The sequence below is a fragment of the Amia ocellicauda genome, chromosome 8 (assembly GCF_036373705.1).
Source record: "Amia ocellicauda isolate fAmiCal2 chromosome 8, fAmiCal2.hap1, whole genome shotgun sequence".
NCBI lineage: Eukaryota > Metazoa > Chordata > Actinopteri > Amiiformes > Amiidae > Amia > Amia ocellicauda.
The window spans coordinates 35,837,604-35,859,955 of record NC_089857.1 but is presented as its reverse complement, the minus strand read 5'-3'; the positions used below and the strand labels follow the sequence as shown (position 1 = coordinate 35,859,955).

At 37.3% G+C, this 22,352-nt stretch overlaps 1 protein-coding gene across 2 annotated transcripts in view; it reads right to left on the bottom strand.

The window, feature by feature from the left end:
* efna5b (ephrin-A5b) overlaps positions 1–22,352 on the bottom strand; it is a 103,723-nt gene that overhangs the window by 9,482 nt on the left and 71,889 nt on the right. For both annotated transcript variants that reach the window (XM_066711243.1, XM_066711241.1), the window contains exon 2: positions 9,514–9,806. In XM_066711243.1, the coding sequence (XP_066567340.1) occupies positions 9,514–9,806 (293 nt within the window). The remainder of the gene's footprint in view (positions 1–9,513; positions 9,807–22,352) is intronic.

Genomic DNA, 22,352 nt, shown 5'->3' with positions numbered 1-22,352 from the left:
TGACTCCACAGGGCTTAATTCATCTCATTGTTTTGTCTGCCTCACAAAAAGCTTAGTCAGTAGGGGTCGCTATCGGGACCACAGCACAGCAGTCTTGAGTCCCCATCTCACGAGAAGAAGCTTTCTGTGCATCTCTCGGCACCATAAAAGCACAACCATTAAGAGTTATATTACTACCACCAAGACTCATCAGCATCATGTAGACAGATACAGATATTCACATTTTTGTGTATAATTAAAATCAGACTAAAAAGAAAAAAGCCTACCATTACTTTAAGCTGGAGTCCAACAATTTCTATTCCTGGCTTTAAATGCACCCTCTCGTCACCAAACTTTGTTACTAGTCACACTAATAACCGATAGCTTTCCAAAATTGCCTTTTTAATCTGACAATATATGGATCTCCTGCCTGACCTGACCTCATAGCCATCCATGTTTTCCTGCGGTGCACATTCCCAGCTGGCTTTAATCAGGCTATGCCGTTCTTTGATCCTGCAGTTTGCTGGACAGGATGGGTTAAATTAAAATGCTTAACTGCAGTGTATACTTAAATGTAAGTTTGTGAACTCTTTAATACTGCTTCCCCTAAGCATATATAATTTGGCTTTTTTTTTTATTGCTGTTGTCTCATTCAGTAGGTCGGAGCAAAATCCTAAGCTGATTTGAAACTAAATTGGGCAAAGACGCCCAAAACCTGATACCAGCAGAGCATTATTTTCCCCTCCAAGAAAAAATCCTGACTTGATATAACCTTTGTCAGGAGACGGGAAATGGCCTTGAAGGAGATCATTAAGCAGATGCTGTACGCTCATGAAAAGTGGAGGGATGCGGGCGCTGTGGCAGATAAACGGCCTCTTGCTGTCTGCTCCCTGCCTCCTATTCCCTCCAGTGTGAAATATGAACTGGCCAACAAATGGCCAGTGTGCTCCATCGGCACAGTGGGGGACGGGGGACACAGCTGTGAGGAGGGCTGTAAAAACCCAAATATCCACTATGAATTCATTATGCATACATCACAATGGAAGCTTGCATAAGAAAACACTGTGGCCTGCTTGTGTCATGTGCGAGGTCCACTGAAAAATAAGGACTGTGAATAACGGCAAGTGAGGAAGGACAGGGAAACTGTTGGGAACAGACTTTAAAAAATGTTAGATGTTAACAAATGTATAGAAATATATAGACAGATATATATATATATATATATATATATATATATATATATAATTATTTTTAATTATTATATTTGTCTACTGATAAAATATCACTTTCTTCTCAAACTCATGAAATTTCCATTACTAACAGGATTCTACAGTATGAGGCGGAATCTAATGGTGGTACTAGAAAAGTTTTTTTTTGGTTGTTTAATATCAGTGACATAATGAAACAGGGCACCAGTGTGCACGTCCAGGGTTGTATGTCATAAGCACTTATTTGAATATTCTCAAATCAACAAGTATCAAATCACTGACCTCACTTTTTAAGCAGCGGTTGGCAGGTGAATGTACTGTACAAGCACTTTTATTTATTTTTAATCTTTACTCAGACTTGCAGATTCTCATGCCTGCTATTAGCAGCTATTCTATGAGTTTGTCTCATGCGAGTCAGTACAGGTCCCTGGGGAGTCATTTGACCCAGCATTTGAATGGCTCTAGCATGCAATCTGGACGAGAGCCCGAGATGAGAGACATTTAATGTAACGGTGACACATGAGTGGGGAAGGCAGTGTGACTTAAGGCAGCGTGACCCAGACATAAGTCTGCACAGGATTATATGTCATTGGGAGGCAAAATAGTGGTATTATACAAGTTATCAGCTAATATCTTTTGACTGCTGGTTATAATCATTATCGTTTATTTATTCAGTGGAAACAATATGCTTTAATAATGCATAAGTTCTTTTTGCTGATGTTGTCTTCACTAGTAATTTAATCAATACCAAAAAGACAGCATATCACCGAATTACGGACAGAAATGCAATGTCCCCGATACAGACACGTTAAATGGCCGATCAGCATAAATCCAACCAGTTAACACATTCCTGATTTTAAGCCTAGCTTATCCCAGACAGCACAGTAAAGTACAGACTTCCCATTCTCAGTCAAGACGATCACAATTCCATTTCACAGAAAATAAGACAGGTTTTTTTTTTTTTTTTTTGCTCATGAAGAGCCCTCCTGATATTGGATTTCCAACATGTTTGATTAAAATCAGACCTCAGATTCACTATATTAGAAAAATATGCTGCCTTAAGCATTTTGGAATCTGAAGTTCACTTAAGCCGTCTAATGCATATTGCTCTCCGACCCACAGGCCTTCACCCTAACCCTTTTCACCCCTTTTTTAACAATTCCTGTCAGCTCCACACACACTCTTGGCCATTATTCATAGACAGCTAATACAGTATTCCTCCGAATTGCTTGCAGATGTGCAGAATATTAAATGGCTTCCTGCATTTTCCTGGGGGCAGTACATTTTGCATCTGCACTCTTCCACAGAAAAGGAAACAAAAAAAATGTTGGCCAGATAAGAAATCATACCGCATGCACTGCCTCATCGGCTAGATGGACAATCTGCCTTTTCAGGCTGAAAGCCAAGACTGCCAAAAAATGAAGAAATATAGCCTCAATTTGATTTCATCCTGTGCTCGCCTTTGTTGATTAACCTGTTTCTGCTGTTTGAATGAATTACACCAGGCTTTTGTCTCTTCCATATAATTTTATCAAAAAGACGACAAATCAACCTCACAGTGACATCTCACGCTGAACTGGAACAGTTTCCCTTAAAGAATAGTTAGAACACTTAATGTTTATCTAAAGGCAATAATAATATTTTTCTGTCAGTAGCGGTTATAAAAAGTTAAGAGAACCAAAGGAACTGTTAATATCCTGTTGTTTTTTTTCCTCTCTCCCCTCCCCTCCCCTATATATATATATATAAATGCTATTTGAAAACGAATAGGCTGATTAGGTTAGTCTAACAAGACCTGTTGAAAGTTCCTTAGCAGGCTTCAACATTTTTTAACATCCTGGAATTCCTTGGGAGTGCAAGAGCTGAAACATGATATTTGGCTCTAGTTCAGCATTTACCTGGTGTAATTCATCTCAGCGTGGAATATGACATTACATGACAGTCTTTACGGCTTGCAGAGCTTCACGACAGTACAAAAGAACCAATAGCTCTGTTTAGTCCATAAATCAGTACTTTCACACTGGGATCAAATTAATACTGTTTATATTTTTCAAGTACAGCAATAAGTATCTTAAAAATCCATTTTATTCATCTGGAGTTTTATTTATTTATATATAATAAAATAATAAAAGAAAAAAAAACTTCCTATTGCTGTGATTTTTTTTTTTTAAAGTAACTTCTGTGATGTCTTACTACAATGACTAGGGAAGTTATTTTAATTTCTGATGGCTTTATATAACTAGGTTGAGCAGCTTTCAAACTCAACATTTTTTTCTGTCAGCTGGATACAGTGAGGGAAAAAAGTATTTGATCCCCTGCTGATTTTGTACGTTTGCCCACTGACAAAGAAATGATCAGTCTATAATTTTAATGGTAGGTGTATTTTAACAGTGAGAGACAGAATAACAACAAAAAAATCCAGAAAAATGCATTTCAAAAAAGTTATAAATTGATTTGCATGTTAATGAGGGAAATAAGTATTTGACCCCTTCGACTTAGTACTTGGTGGTAAAACCCTTGTTGGCAATCACAGAGGTCAGATGTTTCTTGTAGTTGGCCACCAGGTTTGCACACATCTCAGGAGGGATTTTGTCCCACTCCTCTTTGCAGATCCTCTCCAAGTCATTAAGGTTTGGAGGCTGACGTTTGGCAACTCGAACCTTCAGCTCCCTCCACAGGTTTTCTATGGGATTAAGGTCTGGAGACTGGCTAGGCCACTCCAGGACCTTAATGTGCTTCTTCTTGAGCCACTCCTTTGTTGCCTTGGCTGTGTGTTTTGCGTCATTTTCATGCTGGAATACCCATCCACGACCCATTTTCAATGCCCTGGCTGAGGGAAGGAGGTTCTCACCCAAGATTTGACGGTACATGGCCCCGTCCATCGTCCCTTTGATGCGGTGCAGTTGTCCTGTCCCCTTAGCAGAAAAACACCCCCAAAGTATAATGTTTCCACCTCCATGTTTGACGGTGGGGATGGTGGTGTTGGGGTCATTCCTCCTCCTCCAAACACGGCAAGTTGAGTTGATGCCAAAGAGCTCGATTTTGGCCTCATCTGACCACAACACTTTCACCCAGTTCTCCTCTGAATCATTCAGATGTTCATTGGCAAACTTCAGACGGGCCTGTACATGTGCTTTCTTGAGCAGGGGGACCTTGCGGGCGCTGCAGGATTTCAGTCCTTCCCGTGTAGTTCTGGGCTGATTCCTCACCGTTCTCATGATCATTGAAACTCCACGAGGTGAGATCTTGCATGGAGCCCCAGACCGAGGGAGACTGACAGTTATTTTGTGTTTCTTCCATTTGCGAATAATCGCACCAACTGTTGACACCTTCTCACCAAGCTGCTTGGCGATGGTCTTGTAGCCCATTCCAGCCTTGTGTAGGTCTACAATCTTGTCCCTGACATCCTTGGACAGCTCTTTGGTCTTGGCCATGGTGGAGAGTTTGGAATCTGATTGATTGATTGCTTCTGTGGACAGGTGTCTTTTATACAGGTAACGAGCGGAGATTAGGAGCGCTCCCTTTAAGAGAGTGCTCCTAATCTCAGCTCATTACCTGTATAAAAGATACCTGGGAGCCAGAAATTTTGCGGATTGATAGGGGTCAAATATTATTTCCCTCATTAACATGCAAATCAATTTATAACTTTTTTGAAATGCGTTTTTCTGGATTTTTTTGTTGTTATTCTGTCTCTCACTGTTAAAATACACCTACCATTAAAATTATAGACTGATCATTTCTTTGTCAGTGGGCAAACGTACAAAATCAGCAGGGGATCAAATACTTTTTTCCCTCACTGTAAATATATGAAAGTTGGTAAAATATTCATTTTTAAAAGGAAGTCATACTGATTGATATTTCAGTGCATAATGCATGTTTTCTTTCCCTGAGATCCCAGGTTTATGGCTTTTGCTTTTGCCACAGGATATTGAGCTAGGGTTGTTCTATCCTGTTTGTGTGTCTACATAATTAAACGCTTCTTTGTTTCTGTCACTTTTTCATCACTAGCATTGTGTCCTCAGCTCAGCCAGGAATACATACGCCAATGTACGCTTTCATAAAACAGAATAATTGAAGAAAGCCGTTACAGAAATAACAGCAACACTTTCAACAGCGTGCACTTTATATTAATTTCTTATCTGAAGAAAGAACAAAGAAAAACAAGGAAATTCCCCTTTTCTAGGAGACAAAAAACCTGATGACATTAATCTCCACAGAACCTTGGCTAGTGAAGCAGAGTACCATTAGAAGTGCAACATGATACCATATTTTAAAACGATATAACATCCCACGGAAACTCGAAGAAGGAAGCAACCCATGCTTTGAGCAAGGGCTTTTTTGTTTACATGCTGTTCAAGGTTAGATATTGTATGTCAGAATGAGCAGACATTAAAGAATTCTATATCCGTTTTTTTTTTTTTTTTTTTTTTTTTTTTACAAATGCACATGCTGTTTTGAATAGAGAAGAACAATATTTTATGAAATACAGAATATAGCCCAATGTATCCAGTTGCCTCTTATACACAATTACTGTCTATAAAGGAAATACGTTTAAAGATATTACAAAAGTAGGCCTATAGAATTTATTTTAAAAAAAGTTCAGAAAAAAAAAAAAGTGTCTGCTGTATGTATGATATGTAGATATATTCTCATCAACCAGGGTTTATTGTCAATCCCAAATGAATACACTCTGACCTAGTTTTAAAGAGGTTCTTGTTTATTACATTTATTTAGTTTGCAATCTCTAGTCTTATCAAGAGAAAGTCGAGGCGAAAACTAGATTGATCTTGAAGTGCATTCCTACTAATGCCAGAACAGTCTTTGACAGCATGCGATTGCAGGCATTTATTACGGTTGCTTACAAAACCCCACAGTAAAAGGTAAAAGGGTATAAAGGCTGGTTTTCTAGTATTTCATTATGTTCTTTCACACTTTACACAAGGATCCATTTATCTGTGTTATCTGTGCCTTGATTACTTTCAGTAATGGCTCTTCATAAAACTGTAAAAGGGTAGGAAAAGAAACAGAAGGCTTCCACTTAGCCAGAATTGGCATGGACCTTGTATAAATTTAATCAGCATGCTTTTATAAAGAAACAAAATTACTCAATATGACTAAATCCATCAAGTAAATTTTTTGATATTTAATTCTCACATATAAATCGAACAAGATGGTAGACAGTCAGACAAATTATGCAGAAGGTCAAGGTTCAAAAATCTCTAATCGGGGCTTTTCAACGAACTATTTTACACATCGAAGTACTTACTCTCTGGCACCTGAGTGCACACGCTAATATCCGTTTCCATATAGCAATTTTAGAGCCCTTCTAAAATACATTACCCCTTTAAATGTCACTCACATGCGTATACCATATACCATTGACTGCTGCTAACCCTTCCCAGAGATACCATGTAACAGAAAATGTCCCTGTTTGAAAAGGTATTAATAATTCTTCACAACAGACAACACAAATGCTTTTCAAGATAGGTTGAAAGATAAGAGGTTTGAAAAAATATTGTATAGATCAAATACATAAAGGCATTCATAGCTCCGGTCTAATCACTGCAGGAAGACAGTTGGTGAATACCTGTCACTTTGCTCAGCGTGATACTCCCGTTATTGTCCTAAAACATGGAATCAGAGTCAATATCACTTCCGAGAGTAATCAACGCTATCATTTTCCCAGAAAATATTCTCAATGCTGATGATATGTTGACAGCAAGTCACTAGTATCTCAACAAGACAACTCAAATTGTGCTTCAAATGGATGTTTTGTGTTTTTAATAAGCACATTCAAGTTAAATAGAATTAACAGTGCCAAATGCATATTTATTTGATTAAAAAAAGTTTAACAAGTCACTTAGAGCATATTCCATAAAATGTGACACTACTTAGCTGTAGCCCTGTTTGTAATATAAATCAGTATTTCTGGCTGTAAATGTGAGCTTTTTATCTAACTTACAACAAAGTTTCCAGACTTCTGTTGAAAACCATTGGATTTATTCCCGTATTGCCTAAACAGTGGATTGTTTGACAGTTCCATGCAAGTTAAATGTTTGAGAGTCAGTTGAATAAATAATTGAAAACAGATCTATTTTGTAGTGGTTATACATTGGAAGAGTATAAATACAATTTCCCAATGTGTTAATTCTTTAAAGGATTTGTAAATTATTCATCAGCCTTTCATTTTTTATTTTATTTTGTTAAGCAGCTGCATGAGCATACATGGCATTTGATTATAGATATTTATAAAAAACAAACAGTTTAATGTATATGCCTCAGAAAATCATCGCCAGGGTCTTGCAAAATTGTATGGGAATTAGAATAACTTGACTAATTTGCTTTTCAGTTTAAAACCTCAATGTGTCAATAAAGATAGACACTGAGCTAAAGTATAACTGAGCAATCGATGCAGCAACTTCTAGCTAATTACTAATTACAATTATAGACATTCTAGAACGGATGCAGTAAAATGTGAAGCTTAACCATTAGGCCTCTAGACCAGTGTTTGTGCCACTGAAGTTCTGAACACATGAGAAAACACGCAAGAAAAACTGAAATAATAACGGAATAAACATTTCTAATTCATCAGAATCAAATGAGTCTGTGCATCATGACAAGCTGAGGGCTTGCACTGAAAGTTATGTTTTTAGTTTTCAAGTTAAAAGGTAGAGTGGGCAGGAGGAGCTAGGGTGCCATGCAATTTTAAGGTTAGGTAGGTGTACCTTGAGCTTTACAGGGTTTAGAAACAGTGCTCTAGACCAATCAGTGCTCTCATTAAAAAAGCTAAGTCAACAACTTCAGCTGTACAGCTGTAGAAGATAATTACAAAACATATATTCCAGAGTGTCGGGCAAGTACAAAATTAATTAACAAGAAAATGTAGAGGGTATAAAACTACTTTAATTACTTAAATTTCCTTGAACTATGCCATTGGGTGGAGGTTGAAAGACAGAGAAACTTTTTATTCTAGTTATGTACAGACTCATTTTAGGCCACTTTGGTTTCTTAAAATTCAAAAAGCTTCCCCATTAGAAAATAAATCTGGAATTAAAGTTGATTTATTCTCTGATCAATCACTTTTATTTATGTATTTTCTTTCTCTAAGTATAGGGCTAAGATAGAAAGTAAGTTAAGAGGTATTTGTAATGACATGGATCTGTAATTCATCTTGCTCTCCCATAGCTGGGTGTGAAACTCTCAGTGGGGCTGGTTCTGAATTATTTCCGACTCAACCGCTATATTTTCTCGCCACTACACCTGCAGGCTGCAATATCTAAAAGGTCACCTTCCTTGTGTGCCCCACGTTACCACAAAGCAAGCTCCCATTCAGCTCTGGCAACACTTTGATTTCCTTCCAAAGCCCTCAGGAGATGTTTACGAACTGGTTATCAGAAGTGAGATTTCTATCGAAGGGCCTAGTGTAGAGTGAAACACGGCTGTCAAAGAAATAGCAGAGTTTATGCTGATCAGATCTTGGTCGGAAAGGTTAATGGTGAGGTTTTCAAATCATATTCCCCAGCTGAACAAGGTGAAAGTAAACTACTAAGAGATCCATCCATCCCTTGTGAGGTAAACCTCCACACCACATGAGCTAAACAACATAATTCAGTGTTAAATACACACTAATGGGTAAAATGATAGTGTTGGCTGAAGGGGATGAAATCAGATTTCTCCTTCAATCTTCAATACAGGTGTGCTACTCTAGGTCTAACCACTACCACTGAGGGCAGAGCAGAGTAGTTCCTGCATCTTTATACCTGTGCTTGTTTAATATTAAATGTTATATGCTTCATTCTTAGAAATGTATTAACCCAGCTTACCACATATTCATTATTTTAAATAAAAAATAAAAAATGTAAAGTATCTAGTTATCAAGTTCACCCAGGTTTAATATTAAAATGTAAGGCATGCACACAACCATTTTTTGGCAAGCCTGAAGACAGCACTTCATTCATATTTTAAGTTTAGATTTTTTATATTATAAAAATTTACGAAAAAGGTGAGTGATATTCTCATTTCATGACAAAATGCCCGAAATATCACTATGTATTTTATCTTTTTACTTTGACTGTGACTCACGGTTGGCTGGTTTAAACAGTTATTAAAAACATCAACACCAAATATCTAAGACATTATGAAACCCAAAACTATTTTCAAGCCTCTACGCCAAGGTTGTTCAATAACCAGGTCATTTTGACCACAATTGTTCTTGGTCCTAACCTGTCTCAAAAGGCTACATCTAAAATGGTAATATAAAAACTTAACTCATATTAATAGCCCTACTGCAGAGAGGTTAACGCAACCATGAATAAAATATACTTACAGATATAGTAATATTCTCTGCCTGGTCGGAATTCAAATCCCAAGGAAAAGGGTGTAAAAAGCTGGAACTTTTCAGAGAACTTGAGTGGTCCATTGGGGGAGTGAGGGCGGTTGCACTCCCATCTCTTGAAGCCTTTGGCGGTGTGATCACACGTACTGTATCCATCGTAGTTCACCATGTAGAGAACATATCGCTCTGTTTTGTCTTCCGGCACTGTGTCTTCATAATGAGGGCAAAACACATCCAAGTAGTCATTTATACACACATCAATGTGGTAGTCTCCTCTCTGGAACCTGTGAAAAAATAGTGAAAAAAAAAGGTCAATACGTTTTTACTGTATAATAAAATTCATGTTTTTTTTTTTATTATTTAAAAAGCAATTTTCAAGACTATCCATTTCAAATAAATACATTTGTGTCAGCCATTAAAATGACATCTGTGCCTGCAGAAGACTTACGAAAGACATCATACACTTAAGTTTAACACATGCATGTGTATTATGTATTCAAATGGGTGGATAGAGGTTTTAATTTTTTATGTTCTGTACATATGTTACAATGTATGTCAACTCATGCTATCCTTTTAGGAAATTTAAAAATGTGAAGTCATTGTCATAATAAGAACTTAAGATTTGGTTTTGGTACAGAGGGTTGGGTATACGAAACCGTAAAAGAATTCTATATTTGTGTCCAAACCATTCCAGATGTTGATCAACCACAGTTAAAAGAATTTGTGACTGCGGAAATATGCCTCTGTCTGGTGCCAGAATCCTTACTGTGACACATCTTTAAATTGTCATAATAATAAACATGGTTGAATACATGGTTTGTCAGACAATTCAACACAATAGATTACCTTTAAGATACATGCATACATATTTAAATATTTAAAGGAAAGAGAGACAATTTAAGATTTTGCATTGCTAGAAGTCTGGCGTCATTTTCCTAAAGTCTTCTCTTGCTGGTCAACAAACCCTTTATGTATTCTGTGACTCATAAATGTATTATAAACATTCTTAAAAACTTCCCACAGCCTTGCAAGCAATAAGAATAAACTCTGAGCAAAGCTTGGCTCTGCTACAAAAATAACATATTTTTAAGGTAAACATATGATATTTTAAAACACTTTTACATCCCTAATTTTTTGGGATAATTCAGGTAGTATGCCATTAAGAAGCCAGCTAGTCACTTATTGTATGTCTTTACACTTTTGAAAAGTAGTTTCACTCTTTTGCCAAAGTAAACAGAGACATGAAACACCCTGTAGATTATGATAAAAAGGGTCTCGGCAATATTAATTATCAGCACTCTGCTTAACCTGACAGGCCTGAATGAGAGCCAGCTGAGAAAGCTGGCTTTAGACAGCGGCACAGCTGTTTTTAGTGACAAAGAGATTCTTTGACATACAAGGGAGGAGGCCTCTTACACGACTCACTCTAAAGAATTATATCGTGTCTGGAATGGCTCATTAAGAGGACATAAATTGTAAGATTGTGGTACAATAGTTGCCAAGTATTTGTGACCATCTTTTCTGGCTAAGAAAATGTATGTGTGTGCATGTATGTGTGTGTGTGTGTGCGTGTGTGTCTGTGTGATCACAATCTGGTGTTTAGAGAAAATGAGATGCAACCAAAAACACATTTGTGCAAATGCCTGAGCTGCAGATGTATTATGCATTTACCAAATTTGTATTTATGTGTGATGGAATACTGAACTTAATCCTTCTTTAAGAAGAATTTGTGAGATTAAAATAAATGAGTCAGAAATTGGGTCCCTAGCATTGAAATAATGCAAAATTGTCACATGTGTAATCTAGTAAACAGAAAATGCATCAATTGAAACACTTCTTTATAACATTTAACAGATTCTTCAGGAGTAAATATATGATAAGCTGTACAACCAAAGTGAAGTGTCAGTAATGGCTTATTTAGTACAATTTATCCTGGTAAAAAGTTCAACACATAAACATGTAATTTAATTTTGACCCATGTTATATATCTGTCACAGGATCATGGTCCAGGCTACAAATTAAATGGCTAGAGGAGGGTAGCTGGAACACTACAAAAGCTTGGTTTTACATCAGTCGATTTTTTGTTTCACCAGTTCAAAAGGTGGTTTGGCAACTGCACAAGAGGGGGGGGTTAAGAACTGCTGATATGCCAGACCAGTGCTGACACAAAAACCACAAATTGAGTCTGATATGTGAGATTGTTTTCTCTCTTCAGTGAGACTACTTCCACAAAGGAGTAGGGGAGAAATCATGCTGTGGTTGTGTAACCTCAAGTCTTTCCTTTCCCATCTCATTGTACATGGATGTGTTCAGCATCTAGTTTCCCTCACAGCCATATTTAGTTCTTCTACTTCAACATATCTCACAATGTCAACAAGCATCTCCTTCCTGTAAGACATCACAGGAGTTTAGTGGCTGCCTCCGGTTATCTGCGTCTCCCAGTCACTTAAGACAATGGCGAGAAGTTGCTGTTCAACCAGAGTGCACTTTGGATTGTAGGCAGCTTGACTTTTTCTTTTCTTTAAATACATACATTTTAAGTTGTATTTTGTCAGGCTGTTATAAATAATACATAGAAACTGGTATATATGGTATCCTAGTATAAGGATCCATGGACAAGGGCATCTGCTAATAAATAAATACATAAATACATACATACATACATACATACATAGCTATGTCTTAAAATGGTACAGAAAAAAACAACAACATGGCAACAATAATAATCATAAGCATCATCCAGAAGTGTCTAATTAAGATATTTTCCCCAGGGCAAAAAAGTTCTGATGGACAATACAGCAAATGTGGCCAAAATAAGTCTTATTAGATTAGAAGGTGATATGGGTTGTTAAGTAATTGGAAGGCAGTATAAATCCATTAAAATATGAAAGTCTTTTGTAATCCTTTCCTGAATTCATAGTAACATTTTAAAATAACAACAAAAGTAAACTGTTACTCTGTTGTAGAAAAGACTAGGAATGACTTTTACGATAATTAAGTACGCAGTAATCAGACGAGAACCAAAGTCCTTCTTCCTCTCATTCGATCCTTTTTGTCTTTAACAGGCCAAGTTGCCTATGACATCTGAAAAGGCTGCTGTTCCTCAGTACACCTCAGTACCTGCCGCTTGCTGAAAAGTTTTTTTTTGCACTGTGAGGAAGTCTTTTATTCTCTTATAATTTATATGGGTTAATTAAAAACTGGAAATAGATGGCAGGCTAATTGTCAAATTATGATAATTACATGTCTTTGTTATGCTACAGCTGTTCAGAATGAGCTTGAGGTCAAAACACACCGATAGCTAGAAGCTGCTCTGTAATCAGCAGCCCTTGCTACCCAAGTTTAGACATTTATTACCAGTTGATTATAACCCAAAGGAGCAGAAGAGTGAGGCACCCATTATTTGCAACCCTCCTCTTTTTTGCCCAGTGTGCTGGAACAGCTCTCCCGAAAGGTTGCCCGCAACACTCTGTCTTGATTGGCCCATTTCCATTACAATTACACAGCTGAGTAGGATCGCTCCCCATGCTGAATGGAGTTCATCAGCCTCCAAATTACTGTTATACAGCAGCGAGAGCTAACCTATCACACTTGCAGGAGAAAGAGATGTGAATTTTCTGTCTGCCTCTTGTCCCGTGCACCTGTAGCCCCAGCACCGCTGGCTCTCACTGTGAAACTACAGCTTGAATATGATTGAGATACATAGCCTAATCATACTTTGCTTAAAGAAAACAAGTGTCAGACGCATGTAAACTGCAGAGCAGAACAGTCTTTATCCTTAACGAGGACTACTGGCACACAATAGCTGTACCTGTTCACTTAGAAAAAAAGTTTTGTCAAGCTCAATTCAATGCATTATTTAAACATGTGACACTAAGGCCATGTGTATTGTAATTGACGTAGTAACATTAAAGAGATTATGAAACACTGAAAATGTGTGATTTACTCTTTATTATGTTAAATGCTTGGAGACTAAAAAATAGGACATGTATTTGTGGAACCTGTATCTCTGACTAGGGCTGGGTGGTATACCGTAAAAAACGATATAACGGTATTCATTTACGGACCGGTTTGGACTTTTACTATACCTTCATATCGGTATTTTAAAGTTTTGAATAATTTACTATTTACTGTGTGATTGAGTCATAGCATTGAGCTACCAGTAAACGGGATGGTGTTCGCGTATCCCTGAACTTGTGCGCGGCTGCTTGAGACTGCGCTGTCTGACCCGAGAGGCATCTGATCAAAAAACGCCGATAGTGTTCGTGTAGCGCACATTTCCACAGATCTGCGCAGATCTGCACAGCTCCACCAATGGGATCGGTTGGATCCTGTCTGCGCTACAAAGTATGCGACCACCTTTCTTCACAAACCCTGCAGAAATCGATGTAATTGGATGATTTATTTTGATATTTTAGTTATTTTAAAAAATAGAAGTGCCAATCATTTAAGTAACAACTTAATTATTGTGCATCATAGATTTACATTCAATTAAAATTAATGTAATTAATGTAATTATTTAATAAAGCATTGACAAGTGTCGATCTAGAATTCTCTCTCTATGGTTTTGACAGGGCTGTTCGCAGCTTCACTGTGTAATGGAAGTTGACATTGGCCTCCGCTAACAAGGGGGCTGTAGTAGTTTTCATTCATCTCAACACGTCCCTCTTGATTTCTGCACAATCGCCTCCCGCAGCAGCTTCTCAGATCTGCGCTGCGCTGTGCGAGTCTGCGCAGATTTCTGTGGCTGGGTCTTAGTGGCGTCACGCAGAAACACTGCAGTAACGCGCATCTGTGAGTCTCTGCGCAGATCTGCGCTTCTCCAACGCGACCCTTGTTCTGGGATGAATGCGCCTCAGCAAGATATCGAAAATACATAACATGTGCATTGCGTGTTGACATGAACAAACAAACGTGATCAATGAAGACGAGATAGAGGAGAGCAGTGCGGCTGAAACTTCACAGCACAGTGACCCCAGTGAATCTGTCCCGTGCGCTGTCCATAGTGTGGACATGATTTGGTTTCAAGACAACTGACACAGAACAGGAAACGTAAATCAATGTCAGTTGTCATTGTTATGTTATTTTTGCTTTATAAACAGTATAAAATGTCCATTAAAAAATACCGTAATACCGTAAAAAAAAAAAAGTGGAAAATACCGCGATACTGTATTTTGGCCATATCGCCCAGCCCTCTCTCACTCCGTTAAACTCACAAAGGTGAACCTCAGAATTTGTGACATGAAATATAATATCCATCCAATACGGGTAATGTCTGCTTCAGAATTTCATACCATACAGTTCATTATCAAGCACGTCTTTAAAATCTGAATCATTTAAAATTTGATTTGGGTAAGTACATCGCAAGACACAAGGCTTTAATCGTTTATTCTGGCCTAATCTGTAGTTTGCAAACTAAACAGCTAGGAGATTATTTTCTATTGGTAATAACAGCATTTCACACAAGGTCACCAGAGTTACTACTAGCAGGTTACATGTTTAAAGACTTAAATAGGTTTGACTAATAGCATAGGATTGCTCTAGTTCTTTTCGTTTATATCCTCAAGATTATACTGTAAGGTTTTATCAGTGATATCAGAAAATCAATGCTTGAATAAAGCCTTAATACTTTAAGCCATCATACTCTCAAGTATTGAGAAGAATACATCAGATCTGTTTTTATCAAGCAAGACCCAAAGTCATTTGAGTCATATTTCATAACTCTGACAGAGTGATACCTCACATGATCGGTTTCCTCACGCGCTCTGAATGTAGTCATGCGATTGAAAAATGTGCATCTTCAAGACAGTAGCAGCCTTAATAAAAATAAGGGTAGTCAAAAAACTTTAAATAAATTACTTTCAATAGAAACATTAAAACAAATTAGTTGCAAGTTATGTTTCATACTTTATTATCAATTACAAAAATACTAAATAATAATGCTCATAACACATACCTTTTGATATTGTATAAAACAACACATACCAGGAGAAGTGTCACACTTGCAGCAAGATCTTTGTTTCCTTACCTTTTTCCACTATTTTACTTTTCCCATATGAAGTACAATTTCAAGTAAATACAGATATCAAGTCCTGAACTTTCATTACTTTATTCTACCTTGGTCCCTGTAGTAAAGCCATTGAGGAGTCTGCAAAACTGAGGTGGCACAATTGTGCCAAGATGTGCAGATGATAAAGTGAGCAGGTGAGCAGGGGGCATTTCCTTGCTGTGCGGGATGTCAACATACTGTAGGGTAAGCAAGAAGCTTTGTACTTGGCCCTTTCACCTGTTCCCACACATCTATATTAGTTTTTTTTCTGCCTCTAATGCTCCAGGAGACTATAATGCTGTACAAATGGATTTTGCAGTGGTCTTGGCATTCAAGGACTGTGAAAATCTAATTCTACAGTCCCGACAGAACCCTCGACACAAGTAGCTGCAGCATATTAGGCAGGTAAGACATGTTCCCTTCATGCAGTGTAACCTGGGAGTGATAATCAGTGAAAATAATCCATATATCTTTCCCTACTGATAATGGAAAGAAAGCATGTACCTACTCTGCCCCATCTATTACATGAGGCTACCATAGCTGATAAACTGAAGAAAACCACAAGCATATTAAAGCTTTTTCAACACTACTATGAAATCCTTACACCTTTTGGTTAATTCCTGGATATATTATTATTATTATTATTATTATTATTGAATATATATATATATATATATATATATATATATATATATATATATATATATATATATATATATATATATATATATATATAGATAATTTTTTTAATAAACATTTAAATCATTACAGATTCAACCAGACCCTTTTATCACTAAATAGGTATCCCACAAAGCTTCAGACTTGTGCTCCCAGAGGCTCTGAATATTAGTTACAGATGTAAATAGTAAAACTTAATAGTGTCCCTGTACAGGTAATAACTGTAATCCTATAGTGTTGTTTTTTTCTTCTTCTAGTAAAGCTGTACAACATTTTGACGGTACTTACACAGTCTGTGGTTCCTCAACTCTGTCCGAAATGTCAGCATATGCTTCACATATGTCTGCCCCCTCTAAGCTGTGAGAGCTAATTCTAGTTCAGACTGGAATGCGGTCCCAAGACTTGTATTAGCCAGTACCCCTTTTTCACAAAGAAAAGGCTTCTTTATCATAGGGAATTCAGCGTCGTGACCTTACTGCCACATGTCTTGTTTTTCAGATTTGCAGTCTATGAAGAGGTCAGGACAGCCTGACCTGAAAGGTGACTAATGAGGAAAAAAACCTAGAGCTGTTTTTCTTTTGGGGTATCCACAAGAGAAGTGAACAGAGCAGCTAAAAACTGGGAAACAAATTCCCCCTGCATTCATCATTAAGATTGAAAGGGTTAATTACTGCCATTTATCTTGCCCGGTCCAGCTAATTCACGAATCAAAGACATAAACAGTGTGACAGATGCACCATTTTCTTGTTTGTTTGCATCTGTACTGTTGTTTTATTTTCTTAACCTGTTTTAAGAACAGAATCCACAATCACTAAATGGTAATAACTATTAATAAAAACAATCCATAGTGTCCTAGTATTTTTTATTTTTAACATTTAGCCTAACAAAGTTTCAGTCAAAGGAAGATCTATTTGATTTCCCTCATAAACATTTCAAATAGATAAGAAGAGAAGAATGGATTTATTTAAATGACTGTCTGAAAGATGAAGTCGTCCTGCAATCTAACTCATATTACACTACTTTACAGTTGGTTAATTTTGGAGGATGAGCTCAGAGAAAAAGAAAGCTACTCCACATCTTCAGGGTGTTTAGATCCACAATGGAAATGTATTTCAACATGTGTATTTTCTGAAAATCCTCAATGGAAATCACATCTAAGGCCTCATTACACAGGACTGTTTCTGAGGGGCAGCATCTGCCTCCAGAGGTTGCCTGTGGGTCTCCCCTCGTTGACCTCACATTCACACAACACTTTGCTGAAGAGGTGCTGAGTGAAGTAGACAGCAGGGAGGCCTTCTAGGTGTGTCTTTTTCCCTCTTAAGATGGCAAAAATTATGGGCTTCCAGTTAAAGTCTGTCCAGTCATTTCCACATTGAAAATGTAATTGAGACATATCTGTTTTTAGTTGCATAGTAAATTAAATTGCTACTAGACAGCAAAGGTAAACTACATGTTAAACCATATCTATTTAACTGATTACTTTTGTTTTAAATGGATCTATATTGTAACAGCTGTAAATAGCTCTGGTTGACGTGGGCTGGGATTAAATCAAAACTTTGACCCACCTGCTAATAGAAAACTACAGAACTGTACTCAGTTGCGGCTGCATTTTTATCAAGATGCCATTTTCTTCTAATTATAAATGTAACCGCTATGATGTACAGGTTTGTAGTTTTCTATTAGCGGGTGGGTCAAAGTTTTGATTTAATCTGGCCCGTTGTCTGCTAATAACTAATACTAGCCAAACTTACCTAAATAATTGATTATTATATAATGATAATAATAAGAATGTTGTTGTTAAAAGTAACACTAACTATCTAGATAAATGTTAAATTAAACATTCTGGAATCAAAATGTATGGTTTAGCTAGTGTTGTTAATACTATTTTACTGTTGTGTTTCTATCTAATTTATATACTATAAACAATTATATAGTGTCTAGCTGAGACCACCACGGGGCATGCATGTGTGTTACCCTGTAAAGTGATTGCTACCCCTGGGGCTTCCTGCTGAACACATGTGGTGTGGTGGTGACTTACCCCTCAGAAAAACACATGTATTAACTGGGACTACATTTAAATCTTGGCTGCTGATTTCTGCATTACATACATATATACATACACACACATACATACATTTTTTTTTTTTTACTATCAAAAATACCAGCTGCACCACTATGCGTTGCTTATTATTCAGGAAAGCCTGTTCCCTACGTATTAGAGACAAATAAAAAAATAAATGATCCCAACTTGGGCGAGGCGCTGCTGTGTAATTGCCTGAGATGTTTCTCTTTCTCGTTTGGCTGACCATGTTGAGAAACACTATTTCATCAAGTTTTCCTCTCCCTTCACACCTGTTTGGGGAATTTAACCACGAAGCACAGATAATCAAACCTGTAATACACCTGCTCTCCAACACAGAACACTCTACAGCACTGAACATCTGTGGAGGCCTACTTTGCATGATAAATTTCCTTCCATTCTGAGGACTTTTTGGAGATAATTATGCCTCTCAGGTTCCCCAGAGCAAAGGTAATTTAAAGCTTTGGCCTTCAAAAACATTTCCAACAATATGGTGAGCAGATGGAGGTCATTTTATTAATTTTTTATCCCACTCTCAGGGCAACACTGTTAGACACGGACTTCACCATTCCAGTTCATTGTTCAAACTGTACATCCTCGAAGCCGGAGCACATCAAACCACTCTAATATGCTATTTATTCTGCTGCTTGCACGGTGGGTTTGCCCAGAAACGTTACAATTACAGATGTGGTCCTAGCAGACAGCCAAACTGAATTTCTGTCAATGTTTGGCCGGTTCAAAACACAGACTTTGAAAATAGACATTAAAATAAATCCTATGTGAATTTCAATGTGAATTTACCAGGATTTCCAGTGCTTTTTATTTTGTTCTGCTCATTAGAAACCATGTGCTGTGTCTGAAACATGAAAAAGAGCCTATCACTCTAAAATACACACAGAATGACAAGCATTTTACTAAAATGATTTGTTTTTTGTTAAACATGAACAGTGACAAACAAAACAATGCAACAGTAGAAGACCTATATTTGGGCAAGTGGGATGGGGAGCTTACAATAACCTACACACAATTGATAGATATTAGACTTGCATTGAATGTCTGTGCTAAAAGCAAAGAGGACGGAAAAAGATTCCTGATAATGTTATAGGTTGTTTTACACCTAAAGGTACCATAAATTTAAATTCTGCCATCAATCTCCCAACTTGAAACCTCCGGGTAAATCTCCTTTCTTAATGAGTGGAGGGCAAAAGACTGCCCCGGACACAACATTAGAGTGCAACGTAGACAGAAGGTCTGCCCATGAGCAGAATTTTAAGCACTACTGCAGTCTGCCCCATTTAAGAGTTAATGACATCATAGCCTGGCCCCAGCATAGGTAGGACTAGAGAGGGAGTGAGATGCCAGCTGAACTCCCTGGTCCTTCAGAGATTTAGATAGCGTATACGTGATTCCTGCCTGAATGGGGCTGATAGCTTACTGAAATAAGGAAGGCCTCCTTTGTCTCAAATGTACTTGAATGAAAAATTACAGACCAGAATGCAATTTCTGCCACAAATAGGAGTTAATTTAGCCATGTGAATGCTGCCTTGACAAAAAACAAATAAAATGTGAAATGCAACAGATGAATGCCTGCCATAATAACAGAGTATCCATGCATTGAATCATTAAATTCATATGAAGCCGACCTCCCCCTTGCTGGCAAGACTCGCTTGCAGTCATTCAGCAAGTGGTAAAATCCATAACTGAAAACCAATAATATTAAAGCCTTACTCCCAGCTGACCTTCGAAACAGGTTGCCATGGTGCCGTTTTATTTATGATGTCAGTACTTTAATGAGAATGGAACCCCTTTACACTTCACGAACTAGGTGCTGTAGAATGTCCCTAATATTAAAACACAAAATCAAAAAGCCATCGACTAGAACACCCAAGAAAACCAATGTCCTGCTGCCTGCCTGAATTTACAAAATCAAATAAAAAGACTTAAACCAATGTGAGCTAGAGACTTATAGTATTAAATCAGCCAATGCTGAACAATCTGTTTTGTTTAGAGATGATGAAGTAGTTTTCATCTGCATCTCATTAAATCCAGGAGTGTGCTGAAAAAGAAAAAAACTGTGACATTACATTGTACTTGTTAAATGAAACACTCGCTAATCAGTGATCTGCTGGCTTCACATTCAGAAGCCACACACAGCGGAGAGCAAAAGACATCCCCGGACATGCCAGCTCACTGGAAACCCACCAATCACATCTTCCAGCACACTCAAGTCTCTTGTCTGTCACAGGGCCCTAATTTATATGGTGTTTTTACTCCTCACAGCAGTAATCCACCCACAGTCCCTTTTTTCCTCGAAGCTCCAACGAGGCACCATGCTGGACTAGCAAAAATACAATATCCCATTTCAATGTACGCTAAAATGTGCAGGTCCTTTAGCCATTAACATGAGAATGGGTCCACGGAAAGGGAAGCTGAAGAGGTTTGTAAATGCAATCAGCCCTCCTGATGCTGCAGGCCACATGAGAAATCAGACAAGGCCTTACCCAGCTAATTGTCTGCCCTAATTGTGATGGTACTGATTAGAAGGAGGGAAAAAAAAAAATCCTAACCGCCCACATGTAGAGATGCCAACTGTTTCTTTTTATAATACAAAGTGAATATTGGCCTTGAAGGTACCATTACTTAATTAACCTACCGAAAAAAAAAGTCATACCGAAGGAAGAGTAAACTAATAATAATGGGGATTAATATAGTTATGTATATACTATGTCTCAAGTATACATTAATATGCTTATGATTGTTAAAGGGCTTATATCAATCACAAAAGCTTATACTTAATAACACTGCCTACCTATCAGGATCCCTGCTGTTCTCAATATAATTTTTATTAATTTAAATAAACTCAATCTGTCATTCAGATTTTTGGCACGGGACTCACAAAGATATCTTGTCCTGTCCTGTTGCTACAGGTCACCACTCGTACAGAGACACGTTTAAAACGATGCCAGGAATCGTCTTCCTTGATGATGAAATCATGGATTTTATTATTTAGCAAACAAAATTATTCACACAATATATTCCCGTAAACAGCACAGACTCGACACTTAACAGATATTTTAACCTGCAAAGCCTTGGAGTGGATCCAGGAAATGCAAATAAAATATCAGCAGTAAACTATTATAGGAAAAGATTTATTAAATAGTCATTCCCTTTCCATGAAGGAAATACAGCCATACAACAATGTATTCTGCATTTCAATAATTCAGAAAATCTAAAGCCATTGCATTTGATGATGAAATTCAACCATCTCCATAATTTAATATGTGTTCAAATAAAGCAGAAAGAAGAAAAAAATAAAAAAGCTTCATGCAGCTGATCTGTTTACTCTCCTGTTGTGCGACATGGCTTATAAACTTTAACCTATATAAAACAGTAATTGGGAAAAGATATTTAAACTACAGTAGTAACACCAAATGATGAGATCCTCATGGTTCAGTGATTACCCTTTTGACATAAATATTGGAAAGTGTGCAGCACTGGATGTATATCCACTGCTGTGAATACTAGAGTAAGAGAGGTTCATGTTTCATATTCTTAAGAACCTGCATAATATCGTGTTTCAGAATAGGATGTTTCAGTCAACTTTCATTATTCAAAGTTACTATAGTTAAGCATAGTTATGTTTCTACATAATCACATTTCATTTTTTGAGAAACTAATAAACTTAAAGAAAGTTCTAAAAACAGAATATGCTGAATCAAAACCAGAGTACTTTTCCATGTCAAATGAATAATAATTTCAAAATACACAGCCCAAGAGTTAAAAGTTACGAAAAGCCAATTTAGCATGACACAGAGTAAAACAACAAACAGAAAATCTTAACTATTAGATAATAAATTGTTCACATCCTAAATTAGGCCATCATTGCTGGTGGGCCTAGTGTTAGCATTCTGACCCAACAGTCAGGGGTCAATATTTCTTCATTTTGGGTGCAAAGAGTCTATTCAAAGTCATCTAAATGAGGTCAGTTTAACCCCCCCTGGGGCATCAATTTGGACTCACTGT